This window comes from Nannobrachium achirus (assembly GCF_963921795.1).
Source record: "Nannobrachium achirus genome assembly, chromosome: 6".
Lineage (NCBI taxonomy): Eukaryota > Metazoa > Chordata > Actinopteri > Myctophiformes > Myctophidae > Nannobrachium > Nannobrachium achirus.
This window is the reverse complement of record NC_137815.1, coordinates 66,836,551-66,854,108: the sequence shown is the minus strand read 5'-3', so window position 1 is coordinate 66,854,108 and position 17,558 is coordinate 66,836,551. Positions and strand designations below refer to the sequence as shown.

Here is a 17,558-nt window from a genome sequence, read left to right as displayed (position 1 = left end):
GTGGCTTGCTGGGTTCAGGACCCTGCGGCTGAATCGAAAAGAAAAGGCCACTCTTCAGTTAGTCGGAGGGTCCTGGAAAAAAAAGTGGCGGTCATCTTTGGCTATAGTTGGGGATGTAAAACCTAAGAGACCTCTTGTCCAGGTTCTCTCTCCGCTAGCTGTGATACCTCTTCAAATACCCGCCTGAATTATTGAATGCACAGCAGGGCAGGGCCCGATCGCTGCCAGCCACTATATGACAGATAGACAGATGGTGTTTCTATTTAATGATTGACCTGCCAGTCGCTCCCAGCAATTTGAATCCCATTTCCCAGCCCTCCGCTCCTGTCCATTATACCAGTACTCCACCCCCGCATCCGCACGCCTTCCTGGATTTGTGAATCCGCAAGTCATTTGATAACCAGGTGTGAGTCCGACACCACTCTCCGATTTCTACAGTAAAAGCCTGTCCCTGGCGTAACGAGGTGGATTTGAATACATTTCCTATGCTAAACAAGTTGGCATGTTCACCTGTGTGTGAGTTATTACCGGGGGAGGAGTAGCAAGCGTCAGACACTTATATCATTTTGATGGGCCGTCTGCCTGTCACAATCCTCGGCTTACCCTGAAATCTGGACATTGACAGTGGTGTAAAGCAGTGGTTCTCAACCTGTGGGTCGGGTCCCACAGGGGGGTCCCCAAATTATTTTGGGTTGGGGGTCCCCAGATGATTAACTTAATGTGCAACATTGTTTTCTCACTCAACAGTAAACAAACCAGCATAGAGTATAATTGTATAGAGAGTATCTATACATGTCTAAAGTGACAATTTAAGGAGTTTTTAATACCTCTAAATTGACAAATTAAACATTGGCCAAGAGTGATGTATGAGACAGATTTGTAGGACGAGGAAGGAGAAGAGGAGGAGAAAACCACTTTCACACCACTCTACCCAGATCCTTGTAGTGGAAAACCTGGAACAAGTGGGCGGTGTGGAGTGGTGTGGTGTTGGGCCATGTCAGTGGAAAAGGGGCTATATACGTTAGCACTGAGAGTGAGAACGAATTCAACTTGCACCCGGTGTGAGTCCAACACCACTTTTCAGAGAAAGGTTAACTCAAAATACTGTAAGATAGAATGCCCCTTCAGACAGTCACTTAATTCAGCTGTAATTGTTGTCTTCTCAGACAAGTGATGTGATACACATGGAATTTGGCCTTATTGATGTTCTCCCTAACAGGGTGTTCATTACTCATTAGCAGCAGTCATACTGCTGCTGTCAAATCAATGAGACCTTTTCACTTTGGCAAACATACACCCACACCAGAGCCAGAGCAAACTGTCGCTTTTTGACTGAGAGCACAGTCCTCTTCCAGAGAGACATTTTGTCTACATGCTGTTGTTGTGCTTCTCTTGTTATGTCCCATTTTGACCAATATAAGTTCATGATACAGTACATATGGTCAGTTATTTTTTGCCAGACTGTGAGACAGCTAATATGGGGTTATGTCTCTTACTCATTTACTTACTTACTTACTTACTTATATTTACTTAGTAAACAACACATATTTATGACAAAATTAGAGGGCCAATCGGGTGGAGTTGGTTTGGCAGAAAGTGTAAATCCTTTACTCAAATGTAAAGGGTGTTCAATAGCCCTGATTTATGCCAAAAATAATCTAAAACCTCAAAAATGGAGTTAAGAGGTTTTGGCCAGACAGTGACGATATTCCTTGTGCCATTTAGACTCAGTGCAGTCTTAATTTCCCATCTTTTTTCGATAATATGCATTTTGACTCTATCCCTTGTATTGCAGTGTTATGTGTATGCGGGTAAAATGTTATAGCCTTTCTTGTGCAAAGCTTTGTCAGGTTCTGAATCTGATTCTGATCTCTCTAGATCGAGGACATGCAGTGGCCCCGAGGCGAGCAGGAAATCCCCAGCTCCGTGTGCAGCCTGCCCTGCAAAACGGGCGAGAGGAAGAAGGTGGTGAAGGGCATGCCCTGCTGTTGGCACTGCGAGCCGTGTGACGGCTACCAGTACCAGTACGACGAGTTCACCTGCAAGCTGTGCTCTTACAACATGAGACCCATCGCCAACCGCACCGCCTGCCAGCCCATACCCATCATCAAACTGGAGTGGCACTCGCCCTGGGCGGTGATCCCGGTCTTCCTGGCCATGATCGGGATCGTCGCCACCATCTTCGTCATGGCCACCTTCGTGCGGTACAACGACACGCCCATCGTGCGGGCGTCCGGCAGGGAGCTGAGCTACGTGCTCCTGACGGGGATCTTCCTGTGCTACATCATCACGTTCCTGATGATCGCCAAGCCGGACGTGGGCGTGTGCTCCTTCCGCCGGATCTTCCTGGGTCTCGGGATGTGTATCAGCTACGCCGCGCTGCTCACCAAGACCAATCGCATCTATCGCATCTTCGAGGAGGGCAAGAAGTCGGTGACGGCTCCGAGGCTAATAAGCCCCACCTCCCAACTGGCCATCACCTCCAGCCTCATCTCGGTGCAGCTGCTGGGGGTGTTCATCTGGTTCGGGGTGGACCCGCCCAACACCATCATTGACTATGACGAGCAGAAAACCATCAACCCCAGCCTGGCCCGGGGGGTGTTAAAATGTGACATCTCGGATCTACAGATCATCTGCTCGCTGGGCTACAGCATCTTGCTGATGGTCACGTGTACTGTGTACGCCATAAAGACTCGCGGCGTCCCGGAGAGCTTTAACGAGGCCAAGCCCATTGGGTTTACCATGTACACCACCTGCATCGTGTGGCTGGCGTTCATACCAATCTTCTTTGGCACGGCACAGTCAGCGGAAAAGGTAAGAGGTATGGATGGATGGATGGATGGATGGAACATGGATTTTGGTTTGTGTTGAACTGAACATATCCATTTGCAAAAAGGGAAAGTGAATGTGAGCATTATTTAAACTTCACCAAATGTTGCCAGTTGGTGAATAGAGACTAGAGCTTAAAATTTCAGCCCGAGCCCGACGGGACCCGACGGGTCGGTGCGGGCTGGGCTGGGCTCAATTTGTCACATATATGTCAGGCTTTGGGTTGGGTTGGGCTTTTATAATAAGCGCAGCGTGGTATCATGGTGTCTCTGTGACTGTGTAAGCTCATAACTATCGCTGTGCTGCACCGCTGCTGCGCAACTTTCAGACAGTTGAGCGTGTGAGTGTTCTCCCGTGTGACTGTGTGTGTGGCTGCTGTGGCGTGTGTGTGCATGCATGCATGCACTGAAACTTTTGTAAATCCTAATAACATTATAGACGTAGTGTGAATGTTGTAGCTATAACAGCCTGTACGCTTGCTGCCTGAATTAGCGGCGGCCGTCAGCTGTGTTCTCCAGCGAGGCTCCGATGTTTATTTGTTCCATATAGTACGGTGCTTGCTCCAATATCTTTTATATATAAAGACAGTTGGAAAATGGTAGAATGACTCTGTTCTTAACGAATCACAAATATTTTATGAGAAAAAAGGATGCAGCAGCCTGCAGCAATTACGCTTGTTTAGAATGTTGGGCTGCGGGCTTTGTTGGTCTCCAATTGTCAATTATGTATCTGATGTTCTACCGGGCTGGGCTGGGCCGGGCTCACATATTTAGGCCCGATTTGAGCTCAAATAGAGACACTTACCATACCATACTGTGGCTGTTTCTAAATATCAAGAAGATATTTGTGTTCTTGGAAAGAATATGTATAGGCCTATTCAATAACTTATTGAATATAAATATACTTATATTCTTGTTGTTACTTTCATTGGTTATTGATGATTCCAGTGGTTAGGAACTAGAACAAAGTATAGTCCCATTACACATAACGTAATATCATGCATGACAATACTATATGGGTGTAACTACGGATAAGAATCAGTGGTACATAATGGAATGGTAATTAGCTTTGTTTAAGATTCTTTTAACCAGCTTCAAGACGAGCCTCATCTGGTACTAGAGCATAAAATCTGCTAAGAACTGATATAAAACGTAATGAGCCTGTTGTCAGTTCTCTTTTAACTGAAAAGAAAGAAGAAACTTGTTTTCTTTCTTTTTAAGAGCTGAGCAGCAACATCTAATAATGCTATGTTGTTTTCTTTGTGCTGTAAAATATTCTATTAGAAGTGTGGTGTTTTTCTTGTTATCTTTTATGACCCTGGTTGCTGCTTGTTCTCATCATTTCATTCCCTGCTACTGATGAAACAGTTTACCAAACAAAGAAGTGAGAAGGAAACTCCAGGTTTTAAACTGTGACCATAGGTGGTTCAGCTCTTCAGAGACTCTGCACTGCTGTCTCATGTTGTAGCAGGGCTGGGAACAGGTCTCTAAAGCAGGGGTCTTCAACAGGGGGTCCGGGACCCCTAGGAGGTCCTAAGAGTTACTACAGGGGGTCCTCCAAATCTTTGTGTGATAGGAACTTGTTTTTTCCCCTTTTCTTTCAGTATATTAACCACTTGAACCCTAGTGTCCATATTCTGAGAATTTTACCCAAAAAATAGCAGATCTACAAGCTCACAACACCTCGCAGTGAGCTTGTTGTGAGCTTTTTGGCAAATAGCTTTGGAGGGGGAAAAGAGCAGACTAAGTACAGTGAAAGGTCAAGTTTTTTTAAGTGTTGACGGTTCAAGCGGTTAAATATCTGAAAACACACATTAAAGTTATACCATGTAACTTTTTTTATAAAACAAATCTTAAAATTGTCCTAACTGTTAAATCGCTAAAGTTTTAGAACCCCCACTCCGTTATTTTCAGCTTCTAAAGCCTTCTCTTTATATGTTTTCTATGAGCCGTGAGGGGGGGAGAATTTCGCGGCAAAATTGCGTCATCACACTACCGGCCAATCACAGCGAGGGTTATACACTGCCGGCCAATCACAGCGCATCTTGGAGTGGGGTCGCTAGGGCGGCCATATTTGTAGTCTCCCGTGTGTTTCTATACTCGGGTGCACGGTAAGCATGGGTGAAGGAGTGTATCTCCGGAATGGCTGAACGCACAGCAACCAGGGACCCCTCAAAAGATAGATCTCGGCGAGGTGGAGGCAGACGCGGGGGTGTGAGAACTGAAAAACGGACGAAAGACGCGGACGCGGCCGAGGTTTGCTATAGAGCTACTGACCACAAGTTGAGCAACTTACACAGTATAGCTTTAACACATTAACATGAATCCAAAATACACTGTTGATTGTGCTGTCAAACAATGAAACTATATCTATGAACAGATTGTGGGTGTCCCTGCTTCATCTCTCTCTCAACTAAGGGGTCCTTGGCCTGAAAACGTTGAAGACCCCTGCTCTAAAGAAACAATATTAGTTTGTTTTCAACACCGACCGATGGCTGAAGCTCTTGAACTGTTGTTCTGCAAAGAAAGTTAAAACGAAAGCTGTGTTCTTTTTTCTGTCACAATCATGTGACCTTTGTGTTTTTTATGAGTAAAAATATGTTTTCATTCTTTAATGAAAGTGGCCTTTATGTAAATTGGAATACACTTTTCAGAATCACTTCTTAGGGAAGGACTCCTAGTTCTACAGTATAACCCACTCTCCTAGATCTTGTCACCCACTCTCCTCCTCACAGTATGCACATTAAAACATTGTATTTCCAAATGTTAAGCTCCAAAGTAGAATTAATACTCGGGGCGACATGCGACCGGTCGTGCCGATTCTTGGCCATCTGGCCATGCAGTGATGTTTATCAGACCAGTTACCCATATATGGAGATCCATGTACTGTATATAGTACATCCCTTTTATGCCCATACATGGAGATCCCTGTCTGAACCAGCCGCACAGATGTGGGCTGTCTTCCTCCATATATGGGAATACCCATATGAACTTTTACATAGGTGATGTCACCTGTGCTATCACCTGTGATGTCACAGTGATGTGTCAAGGGAACCAACCCATAGACTGTAAAAATGTGTACACACAGAGCTTCACAGCTTCATGTCTACATGCGGACAAGCTGTTAATAACACACAGAGCAGATATTGTATTAACATTATTCTCCTCCAGCTGCTCTCAATGGGTAGCTAAAACGTCCACCACCTGAAACCTGTAATCCGACAAAGATATATATACGCCACCTCAGAAGGATATATTAGTTTTATCATGGTCGGGGACAAAGCAGATGTTATTAATGAGGTCCCATTGAAGTGTGTGTGTCAGGTATTTAAGCTTGTTCATTCACAGGTCCCATAAATACAAGACAGCAGAGGTTTATAGAAAATTGCACTGCAGAGAAATGCATCGTGAGAGACCTTGGAAGAGAGGGAGAAGGGGGGAGTGATGTGTGTGCGCGTGTGTGCGTGCGTGCGTTCGTGCGTGCGTGCGCGCGCGTGTGTGTGTGTGTGTGTGTGAGCGAGCGCTTGCACGTTTGTGTGTGGGAGAGGTCGGGAGTGAACTGTGTTGTCATCGATAGAAAGGGAGAGGGCAAGGAGCTGGAGAGGAGGAGGAGTGATGCGTGCTGTGCTAGCAGAGAGAAAAGAGAGTGTAGAAGAGAAAGAGTGACAGATGAAATGTAGAGACAGACACAGAGAGAGCATCGCAAGAGGAAGACAAAAAAATGCAATGAATGAAAGAGCCAGGTGAGCCATGCAGCACTGTGGATGGAAATAAAGGAGACGGAGAGAGGGAGGGGGGGAGAGAGAGAGAGAGAGAGAGAGAGAGAGGGGTGGATGTGTCCAGGTAGCTGTATATGGAGGGCTCTGGAGCTGTTAAACCTTGTAAAGCCAGAGAGAGACAGAATGACAAGGGGTAGAGAGAATTGTAAATTAGGAAGGGGGGGGGGGGGGGGGCTTATCTGGGGAGAGAGAAAGCGAGAAGGAGAGTGGGACACAGAGGAACATGGGGGGAAGTGTGTGGCGTGTGTGTGTGTGTGTGTGTGTGTGTGTGTGTGTGTGTGTGTGTGTGTGTGTGTGTGTGTGTGTGTGTGTGTGTGTGTGTGTGTGTGTGTGTGTGTGTGTGTGTGTGTGTGTGTGTGTGTGTGTGTGTGTGTGTGTGTGTGCATGCGTGCGCATGTGTGTGTGCACCCAATAAAGCCTGACGTCAGAAGGCATTCAGCCAGGGACATGCAGAGAATGTTGGAGAGGCAGGGGCTGACATTTCTAAAAGGGCTTTGGGGAGAAAATATTGAAAATAGCAGACCTCCAAGCTCACAAGGTGTCGCGCTGCAACACGTTGTGAGCTTGGAGGTCTGCTATTTTCGGTGCTTGATACCACAGTGAACTAAGCATAATCAAGTGAATTCTGGAGATGTGGCGTAACGGCATGGATTTCTACACAGAAAGGGCAATTCTTTCAATATAAGATGCTGCATTCAAGTTCAGGAGAGTTTGGACAAGACAATTTCTCTTGAATGCTGCCTTAAGGTATGGCATGGAAAGAGGGCATTTGCATTTCTTTCACCATAGTAAAAACTGCATTCATGGTCTGGAGAGGGCACTTTTTACAGAGGGATAAAAGGGCAGGGGCTCAAGCCCCCTGTGATGTCTATGTGTGCACGTGCCTGCATTCAGCAGTTGAGTGGAGCTGTGACTCCGTGGCCTTTTGCTGCTTGTCATTAAACTACCTGCCCTGCAACGGACAGAATACAGATGAGAACACACACACATGCACACTCTCTCACTCACACACACATGCACACTCTCTCTCTCACTCACACACACATGCACACTCTCTCACTCACACACACATGCACACTCTCTCACTCACACACACATGCACACTCTCTCACTCACACACACATGCACACTCTCTCACTCACACACACATGCACACTCTCTCACTCACACACACATGCACTCTCTCTCACTCACACACACATGCACACTCTCTCACTCACGCACACATGCACACTCTCTCTCTCACTCACGCACACATGCACACTCTCTCACTCACACACACACACATGCACACTCTCTCACTCACACACACATGCACACTCTCTCTCTCACACACACATGCACACTCTCTCACTCACACACACACACACACACACACACACACACACACACACACACACACACACACACACACACACATGCACACTCTCTCACTCACACACACATGCACACTCTCTCACTACACACACATGCACACTCTCTCTCTCACTCACACACACATGCACACTCTCTCACTCACACACACATGCACACTCTCTCACTCACACACACATGCACACTCTCTCACTCACACACACATGCACACTCACACACTCACACACACATACACTCTCTCTCTCACTCACACACACATGCACACTCTCTCACTCACACACACATGCACACTCTCTCACTCACACACATGCACACTCTCTCACTCACACACACATGCACACTCTCTCACTCACACACACATGCACACTCTCTCTCTCACTCACACACACACACACACACACACACACACACACACACACACACACACACACACACACACACACACACACACACACACACACACACATGCACACTCTCTCTCTCTCACTCACACACATTTACACATGCTCAGAAACACATGCAAGAAAGAGGAAGATACATGAAATGAATGATACAATCTTTCACTGGTATAAAAGGTATCTATCTATCTATCTAATATCCAAACACATAAATGTGTTTTCCTAAACACTATTAAACACTGTATTTTCACCTGCGAGTGTCTGCCCCCAACACGCGCATCAAAATGACGCACTGGAAATGTATTTATGTGTGTATTTTACAGTTCATAAATACCAGTTCTGGCGACTCTGCTGTGTCCCAAAATATTCATAGGCGCTAGAACCCTGCTACTTTCAGCAGTAGTTTACTTTTAGACCGTTTTACTGAGCGCTCCCCTGTAGAGGGCGCAGTCAGCCATGGCTGCGGTGTCTAGTCTGTTGATACACTGGACGAGGAGTTACAAAGATGTTCGCGAGAAGTGGATAAAAAATATCAACCTAAAGGACTTTGTTCCCACAAAGAACAGCACAAGAGGTTTTGTTACTGTAGCTACTCACTTGTTATGTTAGCATGCAGCCTCGGGAAGCCATGCGTGTTTTGTATTGGTTTCCCTGGCTGTACATAGGGTTGAAACTGCAGTAATGGCGGCGCTCTCTACATTGAACAATGAACAGAGCTATGGCAGGTGTTACCAAAAAGTCAAAATGAGCATTTAGGATGGATGAAGCCCGGGAGGTGGACAGAGTGAAATTCAGAGTTTTCATTTGACTTGTATAAAAGTATAAAAAATTTACACACTCTCAGGGTTAAAGTATCACAGAATTGTCAGCGAAAGACAGCAGAAATCAGGGTTTCCTGCAGGAAAAAGTCTTGACCAGGGGGGGATCTCATGGCGCACGCGCAAAGCGCGTGCGCCGACATTTTTTGATAATTAATTAATTAATTCGAGTAATTAATTCACTTAATTTTTTATATTAATTCTTATTTTTGCCCTATAAAAAACACATGAATGTGCCCATGATGACGGAAAACACAACTACATGCTATCATTCACATTTATTCAACATTGAATAACTACGTTTTTCACAGGACAGTGTAACTTGTTTTTTTCCCCCAGGTTAATCAACCAGCACTCGTGCCATATAAATAGAAGTCTACAGCACAGTAAAAAAAAAGAAACATTGGTGTAAAGTAACTAAGTAGATTTACTTAAGTACTGTACTTATACTGTACAAAGGAGATTTTCAGGTATTTGCACTTTACTTGAGTATTTCCTGCATTCAGGAGATACCAGCCCTTATGTTTTCTTCAAATGTAAACAAACATGGCTGCCATGTTTGAAAGATAGGGTTGGTATGGGGGTTAAACATGCAATTTCGCGATCGCGATCATGCCTAGTACATTGTTGGAGGTCCAAAAAAATTTTTTGAAAAAAAAAAAAAAAAAAAAATTTTTTAATACCCTTGGGGGGGCGGGGGGGTTTTCAGGCCGGGCGGGGCGCCTGGCCTGTAAAGTGCTGCAGGAAACCCTCAACTGAAGGTGGTCAGAGAGAATAAGAGAAATATAAGCAGGGAATGAGGACTCAAGCGGGGTGAGAGGCGAAATGAAGAGATAGATGGATGGACGGATGGATGGATGGATGGATGGATGGATGGATGGATGGATGGGTGGAGCTGGGCAGTGGCGTCAGTTCAGCAAAAGCTAGGGTATGGCAAAGATGGGAGTCCTCATGCGGACACCCTGTGGGCATGCGCGAAGAATCGTGTTTTGTCTGTTTTTTCCCTGGGTTTCTATACAGTTTCTTGGGCTGGAACGGTTTTTCAAGTGCTGCTAAACTTGGCATGTTCGTAAACGTGCCACAATTAACAATAATGCATTGCACCTGTGCAGCTGACCTGCGGAACCTGGGAATATAAAAAAAAAATCAAGATGGGGAGAATACAAGTGTGGAGAATATAGCCAAAGTCGAACAGCAACACAGACATTCCCACAAGTTAGATGTAACTGCCACTAATGAATGACCACACATGAACATACACATACAGTAGCAACATACACAGACAAAGACACGTGCACGCTCACACACACTCAGGCAGAAAGACAGTCACGCATGCACACACGCACACACGCGCACACTGCATTAGCAGCAGCATAAAGTCCCAGCAGCCATGGGAAGTGAATGTAATTATAGGTGTATGAGTCATAGTGTTGTGCTTGTCAGTATTCATAAACATTGTGCTGGGACTGAACAGAATCTAACAAGATTCTGTTCAGCCGCTGCGAGATGTTTATGAACTGCATGTGGTGGAAGAATAACATTGAGACGATAGTCTGTGATGGTCTGTTGTCTGATTTATGAATTGAACTGTTAGAATTAAATTTGGACATTGACTGTAATTGATATTCCCTCTCCTTTTTATTGAGGAATTAAGAAGTTCTAATTTCCCTTTTGCAAATAGTCTTACTTATTTTCTTACGGTTATTTAAACCGTGAGAAAAACCATTAAAACCAATTAAATACGTTTGTTATTCAGAACCTTATCGTATTTGGTACATTGCTTTGACATAAGAGTCATTATGCCATAAAAGTAAATTGACTTTTATATAAAAGCATTGTTTAAGCTTTTATTTGGGTTAATAGACGGAGTGAAATGGTTTCCTTACCTTCAGATGGTAACAACACGAGACCGTGAAAAAAAAGAGGATACGATTATGACGTCACCGCTAAACTAGGCCTTCCTGTTTACATTAGCTTCTGCTAGCCGTTAGGCTCAATGCAAACCATCCGACCCTTACGCAGCTTCACTAGGTCGGATTTTGATTCGGAAACTTTCTGTGTGGCGTCTGTATACGTTCCGCTGCCCAGACCGATGGTGGTTTTAGGCGATCAAGCACGAATTGAACAGGATTGAGCACAGATGACGGCCCGCGGATCTCCCATTGTGAGTCAATGGAGCGACGTCACTTTCCCATCCTCTACTCATGGTTTATACATGGCTTCTTCTAAGGTTTTAGTGTTACGATGGCACACTCTAGTGGTCTTTTTGTGGTGGTATATCATCATGGCTTTGAAAACAAAGAAATTATACCCCATCATGATGATAAACTAGACCAGGTCAACCTGGTTGTGCCAGACCCCCTGTCTGTCATCATCATTTATGACATCATGCCTTTTGTAGGCATGTCATCATCATGTCATCATCATATATACCCTTTATATAGAAAACCCGGACAGACCGACGTTTGCTTATGTAGGCCTACCCATTTCATGGGTCTGGCAAATATAGCTATATCCTGGCGTTATTAGCGCACATTCATATTTTAAGTTGGCTGGCAAAGGGTGTTAATCCAGAGCGATTTACGATAAGCAAGGATAGCACAAGGTAATACGGGCGGCCGAGCGTCTAGTACTGTAAATGGGTATAAAAGGGACAGACAGATAAATGGGTACAATGGTACCCCCGAGGGGCTAGTATAGCTATCTATAAAAAATACAGACATCTTGAAAATTTAAAAGTTTATTTTATAAAAAGGACACGCGTACAGAACGATTATATGATTATTAAAATCGTATTTGATCAATTTGAAGCCCATATCGTTTCACCCTTTACTAGGCCCTACCTGTTTATACAGAGCCCTAGAAGTGCCACATTGCAAAATATATTATCAAAGTGTAGGTACACTATATATAGTGTAGCAATGCTTTATTAACCTGATTAAAATGTTTTCTTGATATAAATCATTCATACACTTCATTAAACGTTTTCTTGATATAATGGCCAAAATGTCATGTGAAGCTTGACTAATCCTCAAGCTTGAACCTCCAGGATATGAGATCAGATCAGAGAATGTGGGATCCAGCCTTGCCCAAATAAGGTGTTCCACAAGACAAGAATATGATCTTATCCTGCCCAAATATGGAGTTGTGTATGTGTAGCTGTACCAATATAAGTGTTGGTCTGTTGAACAGCTCTGCATTGTTTTACAGACGCTTCAAGACCTCACTTTCATTCACTTTGTAGCTGTTGTCCAAAATGTGGCGCTGGACCTTGCGTCTCAACAGAGGAACAAAGAGATCCTTGGATGCTGCTGTAGCAGTGGAACACAAACTGTACTCCTTTGGAGGCTACTGTGACTTGAATGACAGGGACCAGATTGCAGTGCATGTCTTCAACACAGTGTCTTTGCGTTGGATTAAGTTGCCTCCTGTGACAACTGGAAGAGAAGAAGAACTCCCCTCTGAGGTTCCCTCCAACTGTGTGTGCCACACTGCTGTGCTCATAGAATATATCGTCTACCTCTGGGGGGGTGTAGTGGATTTTCAGATAGAGGAGGGCACCTTAATTGACGTCCGGGGGCAGGACTCCCACGTTGTTTATGGCTATGACGTTGACACTCACAGTTGGTTAAGGCCTAGCGTTTCTGGAACGGTTCCAGGGGGGAGGAGGAACCACTCCGCCTGTGTTTTGGGGAAGGCCATGTATGTCTATGGAGGATGGACCCAGACTGGACACATTGAGGATGACGTCATCTATAAGTTGGAAACCAACACAATGGTCTGGTCTTTAATTAACACCACAGGCACTCCCCCACCTGCTTCATCTTTTCACTCTGCCACCATCATTGGGTCAAAGATGTTTGTATTTGGGGGAACAAGGCACGGGAATGAAAACTACAACGTAGTCGTGGTGTTTGACACAGAGACCAACTGCTGGCTGAGCACGCCTTCTACACCACTTCTCCCAGAAGGACGCTGGAGTCATGCAGCCTTTTCCTACAAAGGAGAGCTGTACATAATTGGTGGATACAACAGTCATCTGAAGATGACATTAAATGACTTGTGGAAATTTCATCCAGAGACCTTCTCATGGAAGAAGATTGAGCCCAAGGGGAAACACCCATTTATAGGTTGTAGGTCCGGTTGCATGGTGGGAGATCGTGTCATCCTCTTTAGAGGATACAGAGTCGAACCCAGTGACCTGGTCATCTTAGACTTGAGTCCTAGTCTTGAGACATTATCCAAGCTAGCAGTTATTCAGTACGGTCTGGAGCAATCTGAACTCCCACACAGCATCAGGTGGGAACTGACAGCCATGGTGCCATGGCATTGTTCCGAAGGTTATCCATTATTATAGTCCGAAGGTTCATTAGTCCGAATTTGTTAAGAATACTATGCCTAACCCTAACCTTAACCCTAACCCTAACCTCAGTAACCCTAACTAAATGGTTTCCATGAGCTGTATGCCATAAAAATCAAATTTAAACAAAAATTTGTTTTGAATAATTCACTGCATGCACAATGAACCTAGAATATGAAAGTTTAAAAATAATTTCTGAGATTGATCTGTACAGTACTACATACTGTAAATGGGTATAAAAGGGACAGACAGATAAATGGGTACAATGGTACCCCCGAGGGGCTAGTATAGCTATCTATAAAAAATCGCACCCGTGCGAAGTGAGCGGTGCAAACGAATTCCTGCAAGGGCGCCTGCGCGAATCAGTGTTGATAGGCATGCATGGCAATATTCTTTGTGTTGTGTATGATGTCAGTCTGGAGGTCTGCTCAGACTATATAAGGTTTTCGTGTGTCCTGACCTTTACACCGGCTCAAAAAGAACACCTCCCAGGATTCGAAACAGCAACCATAGACTACAGGGTTTAATGCAGCGTGGTCGCTGTCTTGAATGCTGGGTGGGGGTCGATTTGCGCCAGAAAGGTCCAGGATATGCGGTTGGTCAGACTTTTTCCCTCTAACTTTGACTGACGGCCAACGCCAAGAAGTGCTGGGTTGCCTCTTGGAAACAGATTATGTCGGGAGTATATTATGCGCAACATACCAGCCAGGTTTGTTAGTATCCTTGACCAGACCAAAGGCTTATAACAATTCATCGTGCACATTCATGTGCACATTTATGTGTCACCAGAAACTCCATTTTGAGTAGCCGAGATGCAGGAGAAACTCCTAATTGTCGCTGTCTGAAACCAGATAGAGCCAAATAGAGCTTCTTGTGCGTTATAAAGCAAGGGGGAGACAGAGGGAGAACAGACAGGAGGTCAGACAAACGCCTGGACCTTTCATGAACTTTAGACCGGTCTCAAGTGCAAGTGTAATGGCCAAGACAGATCTAAATTAGCATGAATAACACAGCATTTGATTGGTCTGTTCTGTTTGGCTAACACATGTCGTCACGAGTAGAACGGTTTCTGATTGGTCGATTCTAATGTTTAGTTACTCAACTAGCCAATCGATGAAGAATGAAAGAATCGTCCCGTGCTAATATGTTTTAACTAGATAAACCGAAAGTGAAATATAGGAGCGGTTTGCACCGCTCAAAAATATAGGAGCGGTTTGCACCGCTCAAAAATACAGACATCTTGAAAATGAAAAAGTTTATTTTATAAAAAGGACAAGCGTACAGAACGATTATATGATTATTAAAATCGAATTTGATCAATTTGAAGCCCATATCGTTTCACCCTATACTAGGCCTTACCCGTGTGCAGCCCTACCTGTTTATACAGAGCCCTAGAAGTGCCACATTGCAAAATATATTCTCAAAGTGTAGGAACACTATATATAGTGTAGCAATGCTTTACTCTTTTAGTGCTAAAACCGAATATTTTCGGTTCTTTTTTTCATTTCAATACTATTTCTTTTTGCTATTTTACTTACCCTGATCTGCTAGTAGCGACGTGGGGGGTCCTGGCTCGTCCATCGCCTTCCAACGAGCCATGCTACATGTTGCGACGATTTATTCCATTGAAAATGGTTTAGAATAAAGTTTAGATTCACATGTACTCCTTTGGAGGCTACTGTGACTTGAATGACAGGGAACAGATTGCAGTGCATGTCTTCAACACAGTGTCTTTGCGTTGGATTAAGTTGCCTCCTGTGACAACTGGAAGAGAAGAAGAACTCCCCCCTGAGGTTCCCTCCAACTGTGTGTGCCACACTGCTGTGCTCATAGAATATATCGTCTACCTCTGGGGGGGTGTAGTGGATTTTCAGATAGAGGAGGGCGCCTTAATTAACGTCCGGGGGCAGATCTCCAACGTTGTTTATGGCTATGATGTTGACACTCACAGTTGGTTAAGGCTAGGCCTTAACCATACATCAAATGCATAGAAATAGTCATCTAAAAACATAGGTAGACCAAGACCTATCGTCAGTTTAACAGTAGAATAACCAAAAACATTAAATTATGAATCTGTACATCGAAGTTCAGGTCAACAGTGACCTGGCATCAGTCTATAAGTACACAGTATAAGTGCTATCACATACTTGTGCATCAAGCTGCCTCACGCTACAGAAACAGGAGATAGGCTCCTGCCCTGTATGGGCCTCATGGCTCATGGCTATATGCACATTGCACATGAACGTGCACAGAGACAGAGTAGGTTATAAGTACAAACGCGCACACATGCACGCACATAAGCCAACATGCACGCACACACAAGCACCTATATTCTCTACTTCAACCTGCAGGGAGTATGATATTGAATAAAGCTCAGGGATTAAGCGCTGTGTGCTTTACATTTCTATTCTCATACAGATAAAAGCTGTTTACCGTTCTCTGAAAGGGGATTTGGAGCCATCGATTTCAGAGCCATCGAGGTGCATGTTCTCTGAACGCTGTGATATGATGTGATGTGTGACGGTGCAGAATCACCCAGGGTTTGTTCACCCAACGAAAACAATGAGCTTGTATTGTTCTATTGGGGCGTGAGAGTTTGCATGCATGCATTTGTGTGTGTGTGTGTGTGTGTGTGTGTGTGTGTGTGTGTGTGTGTGTGTGTGTGTGTGTGTGTGTGTGTGTGTGTGTGTGTGTGTGTGTGTGTGTGTGTGTGTGTGTGTGCGCGTGTGTGTGTGTGTGTGCGCACACGCGTGCAGCATTGTGCATGTGTTTGAGTACTTTATGTGTGTAGAGTACATGTAGAGAAAGTGAACATGCATTGTGTGTCTATGTGCATGCTTTATTTTATGCACAGGTAACTACAAGGCGAGTGTGAGACGGAGAGAAGACAGGCGGTAGAATTCAGGGGTGTCACAGGGGGGGGGAGTGGGACCGAGTTACCAGGGCCCAAGGTGGAGGGGCCTTAATTATTTTATACTTTAGCTATTGAAAAATAGCAGATATACAAGCTCACAGCGCGGCACCGAGTGTCGTGCTGCAAGCTTGTAGATCTGCTATTTTTAAAAAGTCGCTGAAAATGTGGGCAAATCTTTGAATGTGTTTTTTAAGCGAACATATTGTAACTCAGATTTTGCTTCTTGGGGGTCCCTGGAACTAAATATTTTGAGATAGGGGTCCATGTCCTTCACATGAAAAGGTTTGAGCACCACTGACATAGAAACATAGGTTTTTCAAAAAAACCTTAGAAGGATTTGAAATATTCAAAGTTGTGTTCACGATTTTTCAAAAATAGCAGTGCCGAGCTTGTTTAGATCTGCTATTTTTCAATAGTTAAAGCACAAAATAATGCGTAATAATGCGTTCGAAGAACATTCATGGGGGGCCCTCAGTGAATCCTTGTACCCAGGGCCCAGAGTTTGGTGTGACACCCCTGGGTAGCATTAATGCATTGTTGCCTTGTCAGTGCATGTGTGTCGAACCCATTATGGTCCTCTGTTATGTATAGAGACATACTGTACAGGGAGAGGGGGGGTTTCTCTGTTATGTATAGAGACATATACTGTTCGCGGAGAGAGGGGGGGGGGGGGGGGGGGGGGTTCTGCCGTGACATGTTAGCAGTTCATGAATGAATAATAGCGGGGAAAGTAATTTCTCCCCCTCCCTCGTGTCAGAGTCCTCCGTTCTCTGGAGTTTCATGTGTCTTCTTATGCAAAATGGTTGCATCAAGGTCACACTGGTGAGCCGTGTTCTTGTCATTAAACTGCCACTGTCCTACATGATTTAACTACTGTTTCTCAAATGGCGGTACGTGTACCCCCAGAGTTATGCGGTGGTACTGCAGGGGGTACTCAGAAAATGCCCCCCAAAAAAAAAAAAAAATAGAAGTAGGCTTACACATTATGTTATGTTTAATGATGACACTTGGAGAAACGTGTTGTGAGCCTGATAGTTGCTAAACCAAATTGCATGGTACCAGGCAACTGGGATGTGTTTGAATGATG

The 17,558-nt window shown here is 44.6% G+C and overlaps 1 protein-coding gene across 1 annotated transcript in view; it reads left to right on the top strand.

Annotated features, from left to right (window-relative positions):
* The window catches only part of LOC308287593 (metabotropic glutamate receptor 7-like), a gene marked incomplete at its 5' end in the record, with an annotated part of 266,695 nt that overhangs the window by 199,123 nt on the left and 50,014 nt on the right, over positions 1-17,558 (top strand). Inside the window, one exon of the mRNA XM_080728818.1 lies at positions 1,879-2,814. Coding sequence (XP_080584944.1) covers positions 1,879-2,814 — 936 coding nt within the window. The remainder of the gene's footprint in view (positions 1-1,878; positions 2,815-17,558) is intronic.